We start from the raw sequence: 13,841 nt of genomic DNA, 5'->3' as shown, positions 1-13,841 counted from the left end.
AACTTTCACAGCCTAGTCTTCTTGACATGCAGCTTGGCTGACAATGAATCCCCATACAGTGTTATCTTCACACATAAAAATTAGCTTTCTTGGCCAATACTCAAGCAATTGTGTCCCGAATGTATTATTTCTGTTTACATGAGTGAAAAGTTGTATTGCTCAGAAGCTACTGCAACGTATGACCTATCATATACAGTGAGAAGCAAATTTGCATTATGAAGGAGACACACTTCTTCCAGAGTAATAAAGCTCTGTTAGTTGTTGGGCTGCTGGTATATAACATTCTTGTAGAAGTTTGTTTTGTTTTGAAAAGCTTCCAAGTTTTGAGTTACTGGAGCCTTGCCCTTTCACTAATTGAGGAAGGCAACGTTTCCTATATTTCCTGCAACTACAGTTGTACTGTTTGTTACGAGCTAAACTGAGCATGCAAGATTTTTGTTCATCCCTTATGACATTTAACTACCAGAAAAACTATGAGAATTATTCTGAGAATAATTATTATGAGAATATTTAGAATTATTTCTAATAAACGTTCTTCTATTCAGAATAGAGAGCGTAGTAAGTCTACTCAAAAGGTAATTCAAGTTTCTTATACTAACCAGGGTCACCAGCCAGTAAATTAAAATAAAGTATCTCAATAGGAACAGAAGCAGTGACCTTATAAATTAGAATAACTACCTAGTGTAGAGGATTTTCTTAACTTAGATTTTATTGCAAAATGTTAATCCTGAGATTCTTGCTTTGCCTTCATTAGTAGCTTTAGGAAAAACCTAAAGCAAAAAAAGGGCTGTCATACCCATGCTCCATAATTAAAACAACTTTGTGGGATATTTTCACTTCAAGAGTCATCTGGAACTTGCAGGCAAGCAAAGTTAAAGCAGTCAAAAGCAAACCCCATCATCCTTTCCCAGATTTTCAACTTCAGGCAAACACAAGAAAAATCAGAAAGGTTATGTTTGCTATCATTAGGTGTCTTTATTTTGCTTTATTTCACATTTCATATGCCAACATTCTACCTCTGTGGTAAAACCTGATCTACCTGTTGGAAAAATAACAGAGCAATTACCCTATGGGGAGCAATAAAATAATAAACCAGCGAGTACTAGGGAAGTAGAACACTAGGCAGGGATAATAGATGTAATGACTAGGAAGACAAAAACGAGATAAAGCTTCAAAAACATATCCAGTGATAAGCTAAAGTGTTTTCCACTGCATATTAAAGTATGTGGATTTCTTTTTAGGAATGTGTCTTGCTTCCCATGAAAAAGCATACATATTTGTGTATATGTATACAAACATGCATACAGCACTGTCTATAAACATATATATTACAATCGGACTGGTAAGTTATATGTGTGTATTAGAGCTAGATTATTTTGTATTGTTGTTTTATCGTTACATGGTCCTGCTGTTAATGATAGAGATTCGGGATGTCAGGAACTCCTCTGCTGAAAGTTACGCTATGCAAACTCTGTCTTTGGTGACGTAGACCCAACGGCCTGGGAAAATCCCAGGCAATGCTGGACTTCCAGGTTCTCTTTCCACTAAAGAGGAAAGTTGTTGAGACTTTTCCCAGCTCATCTGTGACCCTGGAAGATAAACTAATAGTGAGAGAGTGGTTCAGCCGATCAATTATTAGGTCAGCTCTAGAAAGAGTAAATAAGGGTCACTTGGCGATTTGCAGCCAGTGCATCACCAAAGCAGCTGTCTGCAGGTATTTGGTCACTGCTAACCCAGGTCATGGCGATGACCTACATGTCAAACTGTGTGCTTAGGATCTACTTTTGCTCCCTTCGTGCTTCAGTGTACTCTCCACACAGAGCCGGGACTTTTAACACCCGCAGTACCCCCTGCATTTAGAGCACCGAAGGAGCCTGCACACCTCCCGGTGGCTCCCCGTTTGGTTATCCCCTCCACCAGCGTGCCCTCAGGGCCGGCAGCAGGGCAGCACCCCCCGGCCCGCCGCCCCTCGGGGGCCTCCCGGAGCCTCCCCGGCCGTGCCCCGGCCCCACACACCCAAGGTCAGCGGCCGGGGCTCGGTGCCAGGGGCCGAGGGAGCTCCGCCAGCGGCCGTCACGAGCCGCCCGTGAGGGGATGTCCCGTCATGGGCAGCGGGGCCGGGCCTGCCGGAGCCCCGCCCGCCGCGGGCTCTACTTAGGGGCGGCGCTGCAGCCGCTCGCCACAGGGCAGCTACAGCCCGACCGATCCCAACCGAGCGATCCCAACCGATCCCCAGCGATCCCGAGCGACCCCTCGCAGCGATGAAGGCGGCCCGCATCGCCCTGCGCAGCGCGGCCCCCCTGGCAGGGGCGGCCGGAGGCAGCGCCAGCCGAGGCAGCGCCAGCCGGCTGCCGCGGGAGGTGGAGCAGTTCTCCCGCTTCTCCCCCTCGCCGCTCTCCATCAAGCAGCTGCTGGACTTCGGTGAGAGCCCCGGAGCCGCTCCGAGCTCGCCCTGGGGCCGGGGGGGTGGGTGGCTGGGTGGCCGGGCGGGTGGCAGCGGTGGCGGGGGTGGGGGGAGGCGCCGCCACCCCTCTCCTCAGGCGCCCTCCGAGGGCTCCGCGCCGGTTGCCAGGCGATGCCGGCCCGCGTCAGCGCCGGAGCTGGGCTGCGGCTCTCTTCTGGGGCCCTTAATGGGATTTGGGGGCGGGGGGACAACAGCAGCGAGGTCGGCTGATGGATGTTTTCGTGCCGAGCGGCACGCGTTGTCCGGGAGGAGGCGTGCGGCTTGTCCCGGCCGAGCGAACAGCCTGTACCCGGCTCCCGTTTCCCTGCTGGCAGCCGCCGAGCCCGCTCTCACGCGGCGCTGTCCTGAAGGAGCCCGTGTTTACAGGGCTGCAGCGGCTCTCCCGGAGGATTACGAAGTCCCCCTGTCAAAACGGGAAACCTACAAACATGCCTCCCGGGGATGGGCGGTGTCCTGCTGTGCTGCAAACCCACACGCAGGAGATCTGGCTAGTAGTAGCATGATGATTGCAAAGGATTGTAGTCCTCAAGTCTGCAGAAAGACAACAATTTATACTTGTGATTTCTTTTTTTCCCCCAACACAAAACATTTTATTTGGTTGGATTTGTTTTGTAGGCTCAACTAATGGATGCGAGAGAACTTCTTTTGCCTTTCTGAGACAAGAACTTCCCGTGAGGTTTGCAAACATACTGAGGGAAATCGATCTTCTCCCCGACAAATTGCTAAGCACGCCATCAGTGCAGTTAGTAAAAAGCTGGTAAGTAAGAACTGCTTGAATTGGGCCCGTAGAATAACACAGCTCCAACAACTTTGTTGTCATAGACTATTTTGAATAACAGACGACAGTAACAAAATAAACTAGAAATGCAGTTCATTCATCAAAGCTTAATTGCAAGCTGTTCTACACTTGAGTAGCATGCTAAAATTAAATTGAAAACCCAATATGGTCATGTTGTTGTTTTTAAAACATCTCTTAACTTAACAGTTTAAAGCTTGCTGTTAGAACAAACTTCTTTCCACTTTTTAAGAAGTGAGAAGACAGTGCTCTATTCTCACATAACATGCACAGACCCTCAGAGTTACATGGAAATGGAAGAGCTGGCTATATTCTTGTTTGGGTCTCTCACTGATGGAATTGCTAGCAGAACTTCTGTAGCAAATTGCCTTGGCCGATGCAGCTTAGAATTCAGTTAACGTTCACTTTGTGGTTGACAGAGTGATTGGATCTGATTTAACCTTGCTCTACTGGCACAACTGCAGCACTTGCAAAGAAGGCTGACGCAAAGGGCAAAAGCAGTAGAGTAAGATCCAGAAACGTTCTTAATCTGGCAAACTACAGTTGTGCCTTTACAATATGCGTCAAGGCTGTCAGACATCAGCAAAGAGGCTCAAGTGCTTAGCTTGTGACAAAGCTGATTAGACTTGGAAAACTTTTGCTCAGGTGGCTTCCATTATTACTTATTATTTGGATCTTCTTTTGGAATGCCCCTCTTCTCTAAAACTGTAAGAGGAGCCAATGTTAAAGTGATGTTTTAAATTCTTGTCTGGGTGGCAGGCATGAGAAGACTTGCATGACTTCTACAGTTCAGGCAGAAGTGACTGTGTTTCCATGCTTAGATGGAACTTTGATACTTCAGATATTTTGGACTCTTAGCTGACTTGTTGAGAGTAATAAGTTGGACAATAAGTATCTTTTCTGTTCCTAGACTAATGAAATATCCTATTCATTTGATTTTATTTTTTAATAGGTACATCCAGAGTCTAATGGAGCTGGTTGAGTTCCATCAAAAAAGCCCAGATGACCAGAAAGTATTATCTGAGTAAGTTATACATTTGTTTCATTGAGCTTTCAATCATATACTCTACTTTTCATATGATCACTTCAGAATGATCACTGTTCTGAACTGAATTTGGTAACTTAATATGAATTGCTGAGCATCTCACAAACAATATGTTGAGCAATACTGCACATAAATGACCTTCGGCAGCTTGGTTTTAAGGGTGTAGTGCCTCCTGAACTGTCATGACAAAGATCAACAAAAAATATACTTGATGTCATGTCCCTGCTTCTTTCCAAGATATCAGCTAGGGGTCATCTTAACTCCCTGCATTCTCCTTCTTAAACTCTTATGCATGAGGAAGCAGGCGATGAATTTGACATGAGTAATGATTACGCTGTTTATATTAAAAATATCCTATTTCTGGTGTAGGTCAATGTAGGTCAATTTAAAAATACAGTCTATTTTTAAATTATTTTAACATTAAGGCTACTTTACTTATCTGTGTTACTGGATTAGATAATGACTTTTGTACACAGCTTGCCTTCATGTAGTTTTAGAACAATGTTCTAATGCGATTTTTTTTTTTACTTAGCTTTATAGATACATTAATTAGAGTCCGAAACAGACATCATGATGTGGTCCCTACAATGGCACAAGGAGTAATTGAATACAAAGATATGTTTAAAGTAGACCCTGTCACCAATCAAAACATTCAGTATTTCTTGGATCGCTTTTATATGAGCCGTATTTCCACCCGGATGCTAATGAACCAACACAGTAAGTAGAAATTCTTATCTGAGGAAAAACTTCACAGAATCATAGAATGGTTTGGGTTGGAAGGGACCTTAAAGATCAGCTAGTTCCAACCCCCTGCCTTCAACTTAGTGAAAAACATTTTAATGCAAATGTTTCTTAGAACTGTTGGAGATCTGCCTCAGATAACTGATGCTGAAAAGTTAGTGTATGACTTAAAGTAATGGGAGAATTTATTTTTTGACTACAGTCTAATTGTAGTAAGCTGTATGGAAAATGCAGGGATCTCCTTTACATCTGAAAAGCCTTTAGATCTACACAGATGCTAACATAGTGCTATCTATGCCTTTTTAGATTTTAAAAAGGCTATCTACTGCCAGCAAACCATCTTATGTGACTACATGCTAATAATATAATTAATTAATATAAACTTAATTTTCAAATAGTACAGTATTTCTAATTAAATACAATATTTGCTTTCATCCAAAACAGCCCTTCTTTTTGATGATAAATCCAGCTCAGGGCACCCAAGGCACATTGGAAGTATTGATCCTTGCTGTGATGTTGTTGAAGTAGTGAATGGTAAGTGTTCTGATACCATAATTTCTCTGTGATCAATATTTATCTGCTTGCAAGCAGATTGGGTAACCAGAAAGTGTTATAGGACGCTGACTGTTTCTTGTTGAAATAGCTGAAAGCAGTCTATCAAAACATGAGTTTTTGTAGGACGGAATTTAAAATACAAAGCAGCGGTAAAAAAAATGTTTGAATAAGGCCTAGTAAGTAACAGATGAGGAAGGAATTAAAGCTCTGGTGTTGAAATCAGCATTACTTACTCTTAATCCATACCCCAGATGCATCTGTTTTACAGAATCACCAAATAGTGCTGAAGACTTCCCCATACTGCTGTAATTGCCTGTTTAGTCTCAATTTCAGTGCACACAGTGTAGGTGCAACATTCACATCCCCTGTGAAACACAGGCTTAGTCTGTGTCATGTTAGCAGCTATTGTGGTTAGAAATTGTATTTTGCTATGCATCGGTATAAAGCTCTACAGCATTTAATACTTCATTTCGTGTATTTTAAATATTTCAGATGCTTTTGAAAGTTCCAAGATGCTATGTGACCAATATTACTTAACGTCTCCAGAACTGAAACTTAATCAAGTGAATGGTAAGATGAGGACTTTTATGTCTGTCTTCCTGTTGTAGTCAAATTGCTGTGTCTACTGAATCAAAACGCTCCCACTTCTATAGCCATGATGGTACATACCAGTTAATTTCTCATGCGGTGGTTCCTCTTCCCTGTGTTATAAGTGCCTCATTTAATCTACTGTGTTTTGAACTCAGATGTCACTGTATCTCCAACACTACATGTCCTGAGGTGGTATTTACAAATTTGAGATAATGAAGACCAGGCTGTAATAGTAAAATAAGTGGCTAGAGAGGAGTTCTACTCCTCAGGTGGAAAAGTGAGTCTACTGACTGAGAAACATTGGATCTAGTCTAAGCTGCCTGCATGTATCTGATCTTGGGCAGTCTTCCTAACCTCTACCAGGAGTTGAACTTGATGATCATTATGGGTCCCTTCCAACTCGGGATATTCTATGATTCTATAATTCTAAAATCATTTACCTATAAAATGAAATTAACTGCTGATTTTTCAGTTTACTTGAAAATAAACTGTTACTAAGCAGGTGATAATTACCACCTAAACACTGTTATAAGTAAACAAAACCTTTCATTTGGCAGGGGAAGGGGGGGATATACTCCAAAATTAAAACTTTATTTTCTTGTTTTTTGTTTGCTTATTGTAAATTTTTTTAGTATTGTATCCAAGTTTTATCTCCCTGCTAAGTATTTCTTGTCTCTTTCTCTTCCATCTAGGCAAATTTCCAGGAGAGCCAATTAACATCGTATATGTTCCATCTCATCTCTTTCACATGCTTTTTGAGCTCTTTAAGGTATGTCAGTATATGCTGTTTCTTCCTTCAGTATTCTGAGCAGGAGCATCGATATTTAAAATGTCTAGCTAGACCTGAGTGAAATGGAGCTCTGCATAGGACAGATTTCTAAAAATTTCTTATGTGGGGAGATAGTTTTTGGCAGTTGGGAAAACGATGACTGCAGTTTGTTGGAGGATATTTGGACACTTTCGTGTAGTGGTAACTGGGGGAAGGGAGAGAGGGAGGAAAAGTGGGACACGAGGCTGTGACAACCACTCTGAAAGCCTTCTTTTAGGTTACACCTATAGAGCAGTTTTGCTGTAGTGCCTTTCCTGTGGGGTAGGAAGTGCATTGAATGGGGCTGAACTATGTGCTGCCAACAAGGGATGTGGAGTTCTGGCAGTCTTTAGCAACTGTTGAGCTCTACTTTTTTTGTACAGACCTGCTGATGTTTCATGGATTTAGTTTATTTAATATATATTAGCCTAGTTTGGTGTTCATCAAAACAATGTAACCTCTGAAGCACAGAGGAGTCCTAAATGTGAGACTTCTGCTCTTGTTATGCTTAGTTGCTAAGTGTTTTTTCTTGAAGGTAGGCAGTGGTAGAAGAGGATGGTAACTGCTCAGCCTCTGCATAATAACAGGGGTATTAAACTAATGTGATTAAGTGTATAGATTAAATGCTTTCTGATGATGGTAACCTTCATTCTCACAGAACTCAATGAGGGCAACAGTTGAATTTCAAGAAAACAGTCCTTCCCTCTCTCCAGTTGAAGTGACAGTTGTTCTAGGACAAGAAGACTTGGCAATTAAGGTATGTTGTTGGCCAGCTACAATATGGGCTTAATGTAATCTTCGATTGCACATGTTGCAGCAAATTTTATTAGAATAACTTGCTACAAGTTCTGTGACAACAGATCAAAGACACAGAGCATAAGCTTTCTGTTGATAGCCTACATAGAGCAATTATTTAACTGGAAAATAATATGCTGTGAAACAAATAGCACTTATTACTGCTGGAGGGTTTGTTTAAATACCAGCACTTTAAATACCAGTTTTAGTATGTGATCATAGCTAACTTTTATTTTCTCTTAAATCAGATCTCTGACAGAGGCGGTGGTGTTCCAGTAAGGAAAATAGAGCAGCTGTTTAGCTACATGTATTCCACAGCACCAAGGCCAAGGATGGATAATGACCGAAATACTCCTCTTGTAAGTTTACTTTAATGCTCATGTTGCTAATAAGGTTACCATAAATATTGGGCAGATTGATAGGTTAATAACAAATACTGAAACCCTATATCCACCCTACTGCTCTATAGAGTGTATGAAGACTGAGTGTCATAGATAAGTGATCTTAGATCTCTTATAGCATTAACTCTTGCTTAATGGACAAAATGAATTTTTAAAGGTATAAATGGAAGAATAGTCCTACCTGAGCCTCATTTCTTTTACTCCAATGCCAATAACTTACTTGTTCTTCACTTCCTCTCAGTTATTGAACTTAAAAGAAATACTATCTTTGCAGAGGCGAGCACAACTGGAATAGATATAGAATATAGTTACACTCTAGTAATAACCTTTCAATAATCAAGTTGTGCTAGCAAAAACTAGGCAGGGAAATACAGAAGTGTAATGTGTAAAAGTAACACCTGTAATATGTACCTTTCCTCCTCCATAGAGATTCTTTTCAAATAGTCAATTTGCATGTGAAACTGACTAGAAAACTCTCTTAAGAGAATTGCAAGACTTTAACAGTCTGAAGTCTCTGAACATTTTCCAGCTATTTTAAGACATAAGAGCTAGTAGAGAATTTTGTTTTGATTTCTTCTTAGGCTGGCTTTGGGTATGGCTTGCCAATTTCCCGTCTATATGCTAAATACTTCCAAGGAGACCTAAATCTCTACTCCATATGTGGCTATGGAACAGATGCTATTATCTACTTGAAGGTATGTGTTTTGATTTGGTTTAAATAAAATAAATGCTGATAAATTCCACTAATGCAGTGAGGTGACTACTTCAGTAGCATCTTAAAGTAAATGAATTCTCTGCTTATAAGTAGAAAATGACTTCATTTTTATTAAGAAATGCCAGTAAGCTTTCTAACTGATCCTTAGAGGTTAAAAAAAAAAAGTAACTCAGCTATAACAAGTGTACTTGAATATCTACTATTAAGAGCTTTAAATCAAATTCAGCGGGTTCCCTGTATAGGTAGATCTCATATTTACTGATTCATGGAATATAAAATACTAGGGAAAAGTGAAGTAGCAGAAATCAGAAGATCTGAGCAACAGATCCATTTTCTTTGCTGTGCTCTTTTTACTCTGACAACCAGACACTTTTAGTATTAGTTCATATAGACTTTCTAGTACCTTATACTATTCAGCATCTGCCATATAGCTCATATATGGGATTTGGTTATTAGTAATCTTGAATAATAGTCTGGCATATAGTGCTCCCTAATAAACACAAAATATTCTTTTAGCAGAAGAATATGGAAGTAGGAAGGGATTGCATTTTGAAGCTTCTCTGTACTTCTGTAAAGTTCTTATACACTGCTTTCAGGATTATCTTGAAAATACTTTACAGAATACCTTCTAAGGCCTATAAAAATGCATAAACATGATTTGAAGTCACTGCATTTGTCCTGCCAAATTACTCATTGCAAACTTAGATGCTATAGTTAACTTGCTTTAGTATCTATTACAGAAACATTTGTGTAAATAACTTTGTCACTGACTTGGCACTTGAAGCATACTGTGTCAATTTTTGTAAAGTGGTATTATTGAGAGGGGGAAAAAACTGAGTAGCTCTTCTTGTTTTTAGGCCCTATCAACTGAATCAGTAGAAAAGCTCCCAGTCTTCAACAAATCTGCTTCTAAGCATTACCAAGCCACATCAGAGGCGGATGACTGGTGTGTTCCAAGCAGAGGCCCAAGGCAGAGTGCAGCTCTCTGAAGAAGTTGGTATCTGAGGCACCCAACGGGATCAAGCTGGCTTCTCAAGGACTAGTGTTTGGAAGTACTTAGCTACCTTCAAACAGGCCAATTCTTCAGTTTCAGGACTGGCAAAAGAGTAAGAAGCTAAGGATGTTATAGCCTAGGCCGTATGCATTACATGTGAAATGCTGCTGCGTACTTCAGACTGAAGAAAATAGAAGTCTTTTAAGAAGAGGTGTGTGTATAGAGGAAATTCAGGCTACTCTTGTGATCAAAGATTTGATGTGGCAGAAGTGTGCAATTGAGTCCTGTCTAATGCTTGAATTCTGGATACTGATAAATATCAGTTAAGCTGGTATATTTTTCTCCTAGAATAGATATCAGCAGTTCATCTTATTACAGAACTCCTCAGGTAGACAGTTGCACCTGTACTTAATAGCTGTATTTATAACATTTGGAAGATAGCCACTTACCTTGCCTACAAGACTGCTGTTTTATAAACAGTGTCCAAATAGAGCCTGAGTGGGAAATGGGGGCGAACCCTTGCCAGGTAGGGAGAAAGTGTTTTCCATGTATAAGGAAGTCCTGTTCTAACAAAAAAAGCAATCCTGTATTCCAGTAATAGTTCTTATGTGAAGCCTTGTTCAGAGTTACTTTTTAAAAAATATATGGATTTTTAAGCTGTTCATGGAACAGCTAGTGAAATAAGGCTACTGTGCATAAGGAAATCAGGATATTTTAGGGACAAATTGGAAAGCCACTTAATTTTAACATCCATAAAGTTGGCCTATATCTCAGCACTCTGGAAAACAAGTGCCAAGTAGATTAGGATTTTCCGGGAACTGAAGTGAGACATGCAAGTTGTACTGAAAGGTTTTGGTGATCTGTGTTATGCAAGCATGGCATGGGAAACAGTATACTTAAAATGTTGTCCTGTGATTCCTTTTTGTCATGCTGTTAGATGACTAGTGGGCTCAATACACTAAATCAAAATCTGCCTACTACTATGTCTGCCAAATATGTATCGTACCACGCTATCATGTGGTACAAGGGGAATTCTCAGCCTTGAGAGCTGTGAGCACTGAAGGTCTGTTTGAAAGGTTTTTAGGAGCAGTGGTGGTGGAGTAGAATGTATTCTGAGAACTGTTCACTGTAGTAGAAAGGGCTTGTGGAAATGAAGATTTAAAATATCAACAGCACTGAAAACTGTAGAGTAGCTCTTATGAACAGCAAAATGGGGGGGAATTGCCATAGGAACAGTGCCAGTGGGAGAGAGCTGTTGAGAAAATACTCCACTCTCAGTAAGCTCTTCTCGCTTTCCAATCTCTGCATTTTTCCCCTCCTTGTAAGCAAGGTAAGCTGAATGACAGGATAAAGTGAAGCTAATGGAAGTTACCCAACTGTACAGTCAAAGTTCATTGGGGCTGTGTAATACTACTTGAATTTTTGTTGACTGATCAGCATCATTATCTTAAGTGTATGCGAACCTTGGAAAGAAGTTGCAAATACAGTATTTAAAGCATCTTGCTCAGTACAACATCTTGCTCAGTTGTATAACAGATTTGTATTTACTGTGCAGAAAGCCACTCCATACTATACTGTGAATCTCAAATGATTTTTTTAATAGCAATAAGAAAGCTAGAACTAACTTTATTCTAAAAGTTCTTGGTTGGGGTAAACTTCTCAATGGAAAATAGTATTCTGTTATGATGAATTTCTTTCAAAAACTGAACTTTGAAGCGTTGATGATAATTACTGAGCATGATGACTTAAGTACTGCATTGGGGCCACTCTTTTCCCAGTGAATAAGCTGCAATCACCAAAGGTCACCAATTCAGGTATATTTTAGCTCAGCTTGCTGAATGAAATGGATAACAAAAGTGAAATATCTTTGTTTAGAAGATACAGGTGTGAAAAAGCTGCTTTCACTGCCGTAATATACTTGAATACTTTGACTTTGTATTGAATACAAGGTCACAAAAATATGCCTAGGTAGTTACTGTTGTCAATTAAACACAAATAATACTGTCTGCACCCAGGAACGCTTGAATGTGATTTGTGATCTCATGATATACTGTATATATGTACCATAGCTGCAGCTACTCCAGGTTGGAGCTGTAACTATTTTAAAGCAGCCAAAGCACATGAGTGTTATAAACAAATGTCTAATAGAGCTTACAAATAGAAGCTTTCTGGATAAGTGTAATTTTGAATCTGTATATGCAGAACACATTCACAATGCAGACAGATGTGTGTAGTGCTTAAAGAACCTATGCGGAATCCCTTTAGTATTAAAAAATACTTAAGGGCTATCTACCTAGATAAAATGGTGTCTTTCAACACTTACTGAATTCTTATTCCTGAAAGTAGACTTGTAGTTTTGAGCCTTTTACTGGTTTGTAGATATTTAAATAATTTTATAATAAAATCTTTTTAATGGTTGTCTAGTATCTTTCTTTTTTTCTTCTAAGTGTACTGCAAGCATGGGCTTTCAAGTATTAGTGAGTAAGTTTTAAGTATTAATTATGGCTTTTAGCATGAATGAGCTCTGGGTTTGGTGGCTTTTATTGGGGGGGAGGGTAGGGTTATTTGGGGGGGCCCTCTTTGGTTGGGGGGAGAATTTTCCTAGTAGGTAACTTTTGATATTGGTGATCTTTCTTGTGGAGCTCACTTATTTCAGGGGATCCTAAACATCAAAAGTAGATCAGAATTATGAGCAAAGCAGGATTCAGGAAGTATTTAAGGGGAGGTAGGGTCTGGGCAATGAGTTTCAATGGGCTTCTTTGAACAACTTTCTTCTAAAAGCTTCAATGACAAAATTACTTGGACCCTTACGTTTCCAGTAGTGAGCTTGTATCAGTGATGGCAATTCACTGCCTTTCACCCACGTCCTAAAGGTGGTGGGGTGCAGGAGGATTGCCCACATGTCACGGTTACCTTGCTAAAACTAACTGGCTTATGATGCAAGAAGCATGCGGAGCTTGACTGTTGTTGTCTTACCAAGCTATTAAGTAACACGGCTCAAAATCTGATCTCAATGTTCAGAAATTCTGAGAGGCATCAGATGCAGCACAAGTCATGCAGTTTGTGGTTGCTAAGAAATCTGCCACCAAGAAAACTGGCTTAGGCCTCAATTGTGTCATCAAGAAAACTTTCTTTCAGGTTCACTGGCACAAAGCTGAGGGGCAAACACTGTGCTTAGTGACTTGCTTAAGCAATTCTCGTAATGCAATCATCATATTGATCTATTTTGATCTGTATTGTGTTTGATGTTAACTCCTGATGGTTGGTTTGCCCAGCCTCTGTGTTGTGATCAGGAATACATATTTAATGATTGCTTTCACAAACCTTTTGCTTCCAAAAATGCATCCTGCCCCTGCAGAGTCCTAGCTGCAGAATAGGGATAGACAAGTCTTCCTGAAGTTTTGAAGGGGAAACAAACATTTTGTATAACATAAATCAGTGGTAGTCCCAAAGTGAGTGGTTTCAGAGGCCAAGCTGGTAAGTGGCCTTTCAAGTGTCATAACCCACGGCTGCTGCTGTGGAAAGGATCAAACTGTTTTACTGCCAAGGGGAGACTCCTAACAGCATGCACTGAATCTAACTGTCCAGACTTCCAGTGGGATTCAGTCTTTAACTTCTTCCATGTGATGGTTAAAAAAAAAAGTCTCTGTTTCAGCTCTGAAATAATAGGACAACAGGCTTTTAATAGCTAGTTTGAAATAGAACTATGGTTAGTGGGCAGAACAGACTGTACCATAATAAACTGGTCCTGTACAAGTGGTGCTTTAACAGGCTTGTGTTTTCCCAGGAATATGCTGCATCCCTGATTTTTAAAAAGACAGAGTAACTGTAAAAGTGCCTATGAGTGCTTAACCTGAAAGGCGAGAGGTGAAAAATAGCCAAACTCTGGGTGTCTAGCAGTAAAGCTACAACTTACAGCTTTCTGTGCTGTTTCCC

The 13,841-nt window shown here is 40.4% G+C and overlaps 1 protein-coding gene across 1 annotated transcript; it reads left to right on the top strand.

Moving 5' to 3' along the window:
* The first annotated feature begins 2,175 nt into the window (after nucleotides 1–2,175).
* On the top strand, nucleotides 2,176–12,323 carry PDK4 (pyruvate dehydrogenase kinase 4). Its single transcript, XM_013183478.3, has 11 exons — nucleotides 2,176–2,421; nucleotides 3,080–3,221; nucleotides 4,213–4,284; nucleotides 4,838–5,022; nucleotides 5,491–5,580; nucleotides 6,094–6,171; nucleotides 6,885–6,961; nucleotides 7,659–7,757; nucleotides 8,044–8,154; nucleotides 8,778–8,891; nucleotides 9,769–12,323. The coding sequence occupies exons 1-11, from the start codon at nucleotides 2,262–2,264 to the stop codon at nucleotides 9,898–9,900; spliced, it is 1,260 nt and encodes a 419-aa protein (XP_013038932.2). The 5' UTR covers nucleotides 2,176–2,261; the 3' UTR covers nucleotides 9,901–12,323.
* Nucleotides 12,324–13,841: the final 1,518 nt, after the last annotated feature.

The sequence above is a fragment of the Anser cygnoides genome, chromosome 2, assembly GCF_040182565.1.
Source record: "Anser cygnoides isolate HZ-2024a breed goose chromosome 2, Taihu_goose_T2T_genome, whole genome shotgun sequence".
NCBI classification, from domain to species: Eukaryota; Metazoa; Chordata; class Aves; order Anseriformes; family Anatidae; genus Anser; species Anser cygnoides.
Note: the sequence above shows the minus strand (reverse complement) of the source record. Positions and strands in the feature narration are given on the sequence as shown.

What these genes read in the sequence shown, in the direction of transcription:
- PDK4 (XM_013183478.3), top strand. Translation starts at nt 2,262, where the DNA reads ATGAAGGCGGCCCGCATCGCCCTGCGCAGCGCGGCCCCCCTGGCAGGG. An exon ending in CAAGCAGCTGCTGGACTTCG is followed by an intron (nt 2,422 to 3,079) that starts GTGAGAGCCCCG and finishes TTTGTTTTGTAG; the next exon opens with GCTCAACTAATGGATGCGAG. An exon ending in GATGCTAATGAACCAACACA is followed by an intron (nt 5,023 to 5,490) that starts GTAAGTAGAAAT and finishes CATCCAAAACAG; the next exon opens with CCCTTCTTTTTGATGATAAA.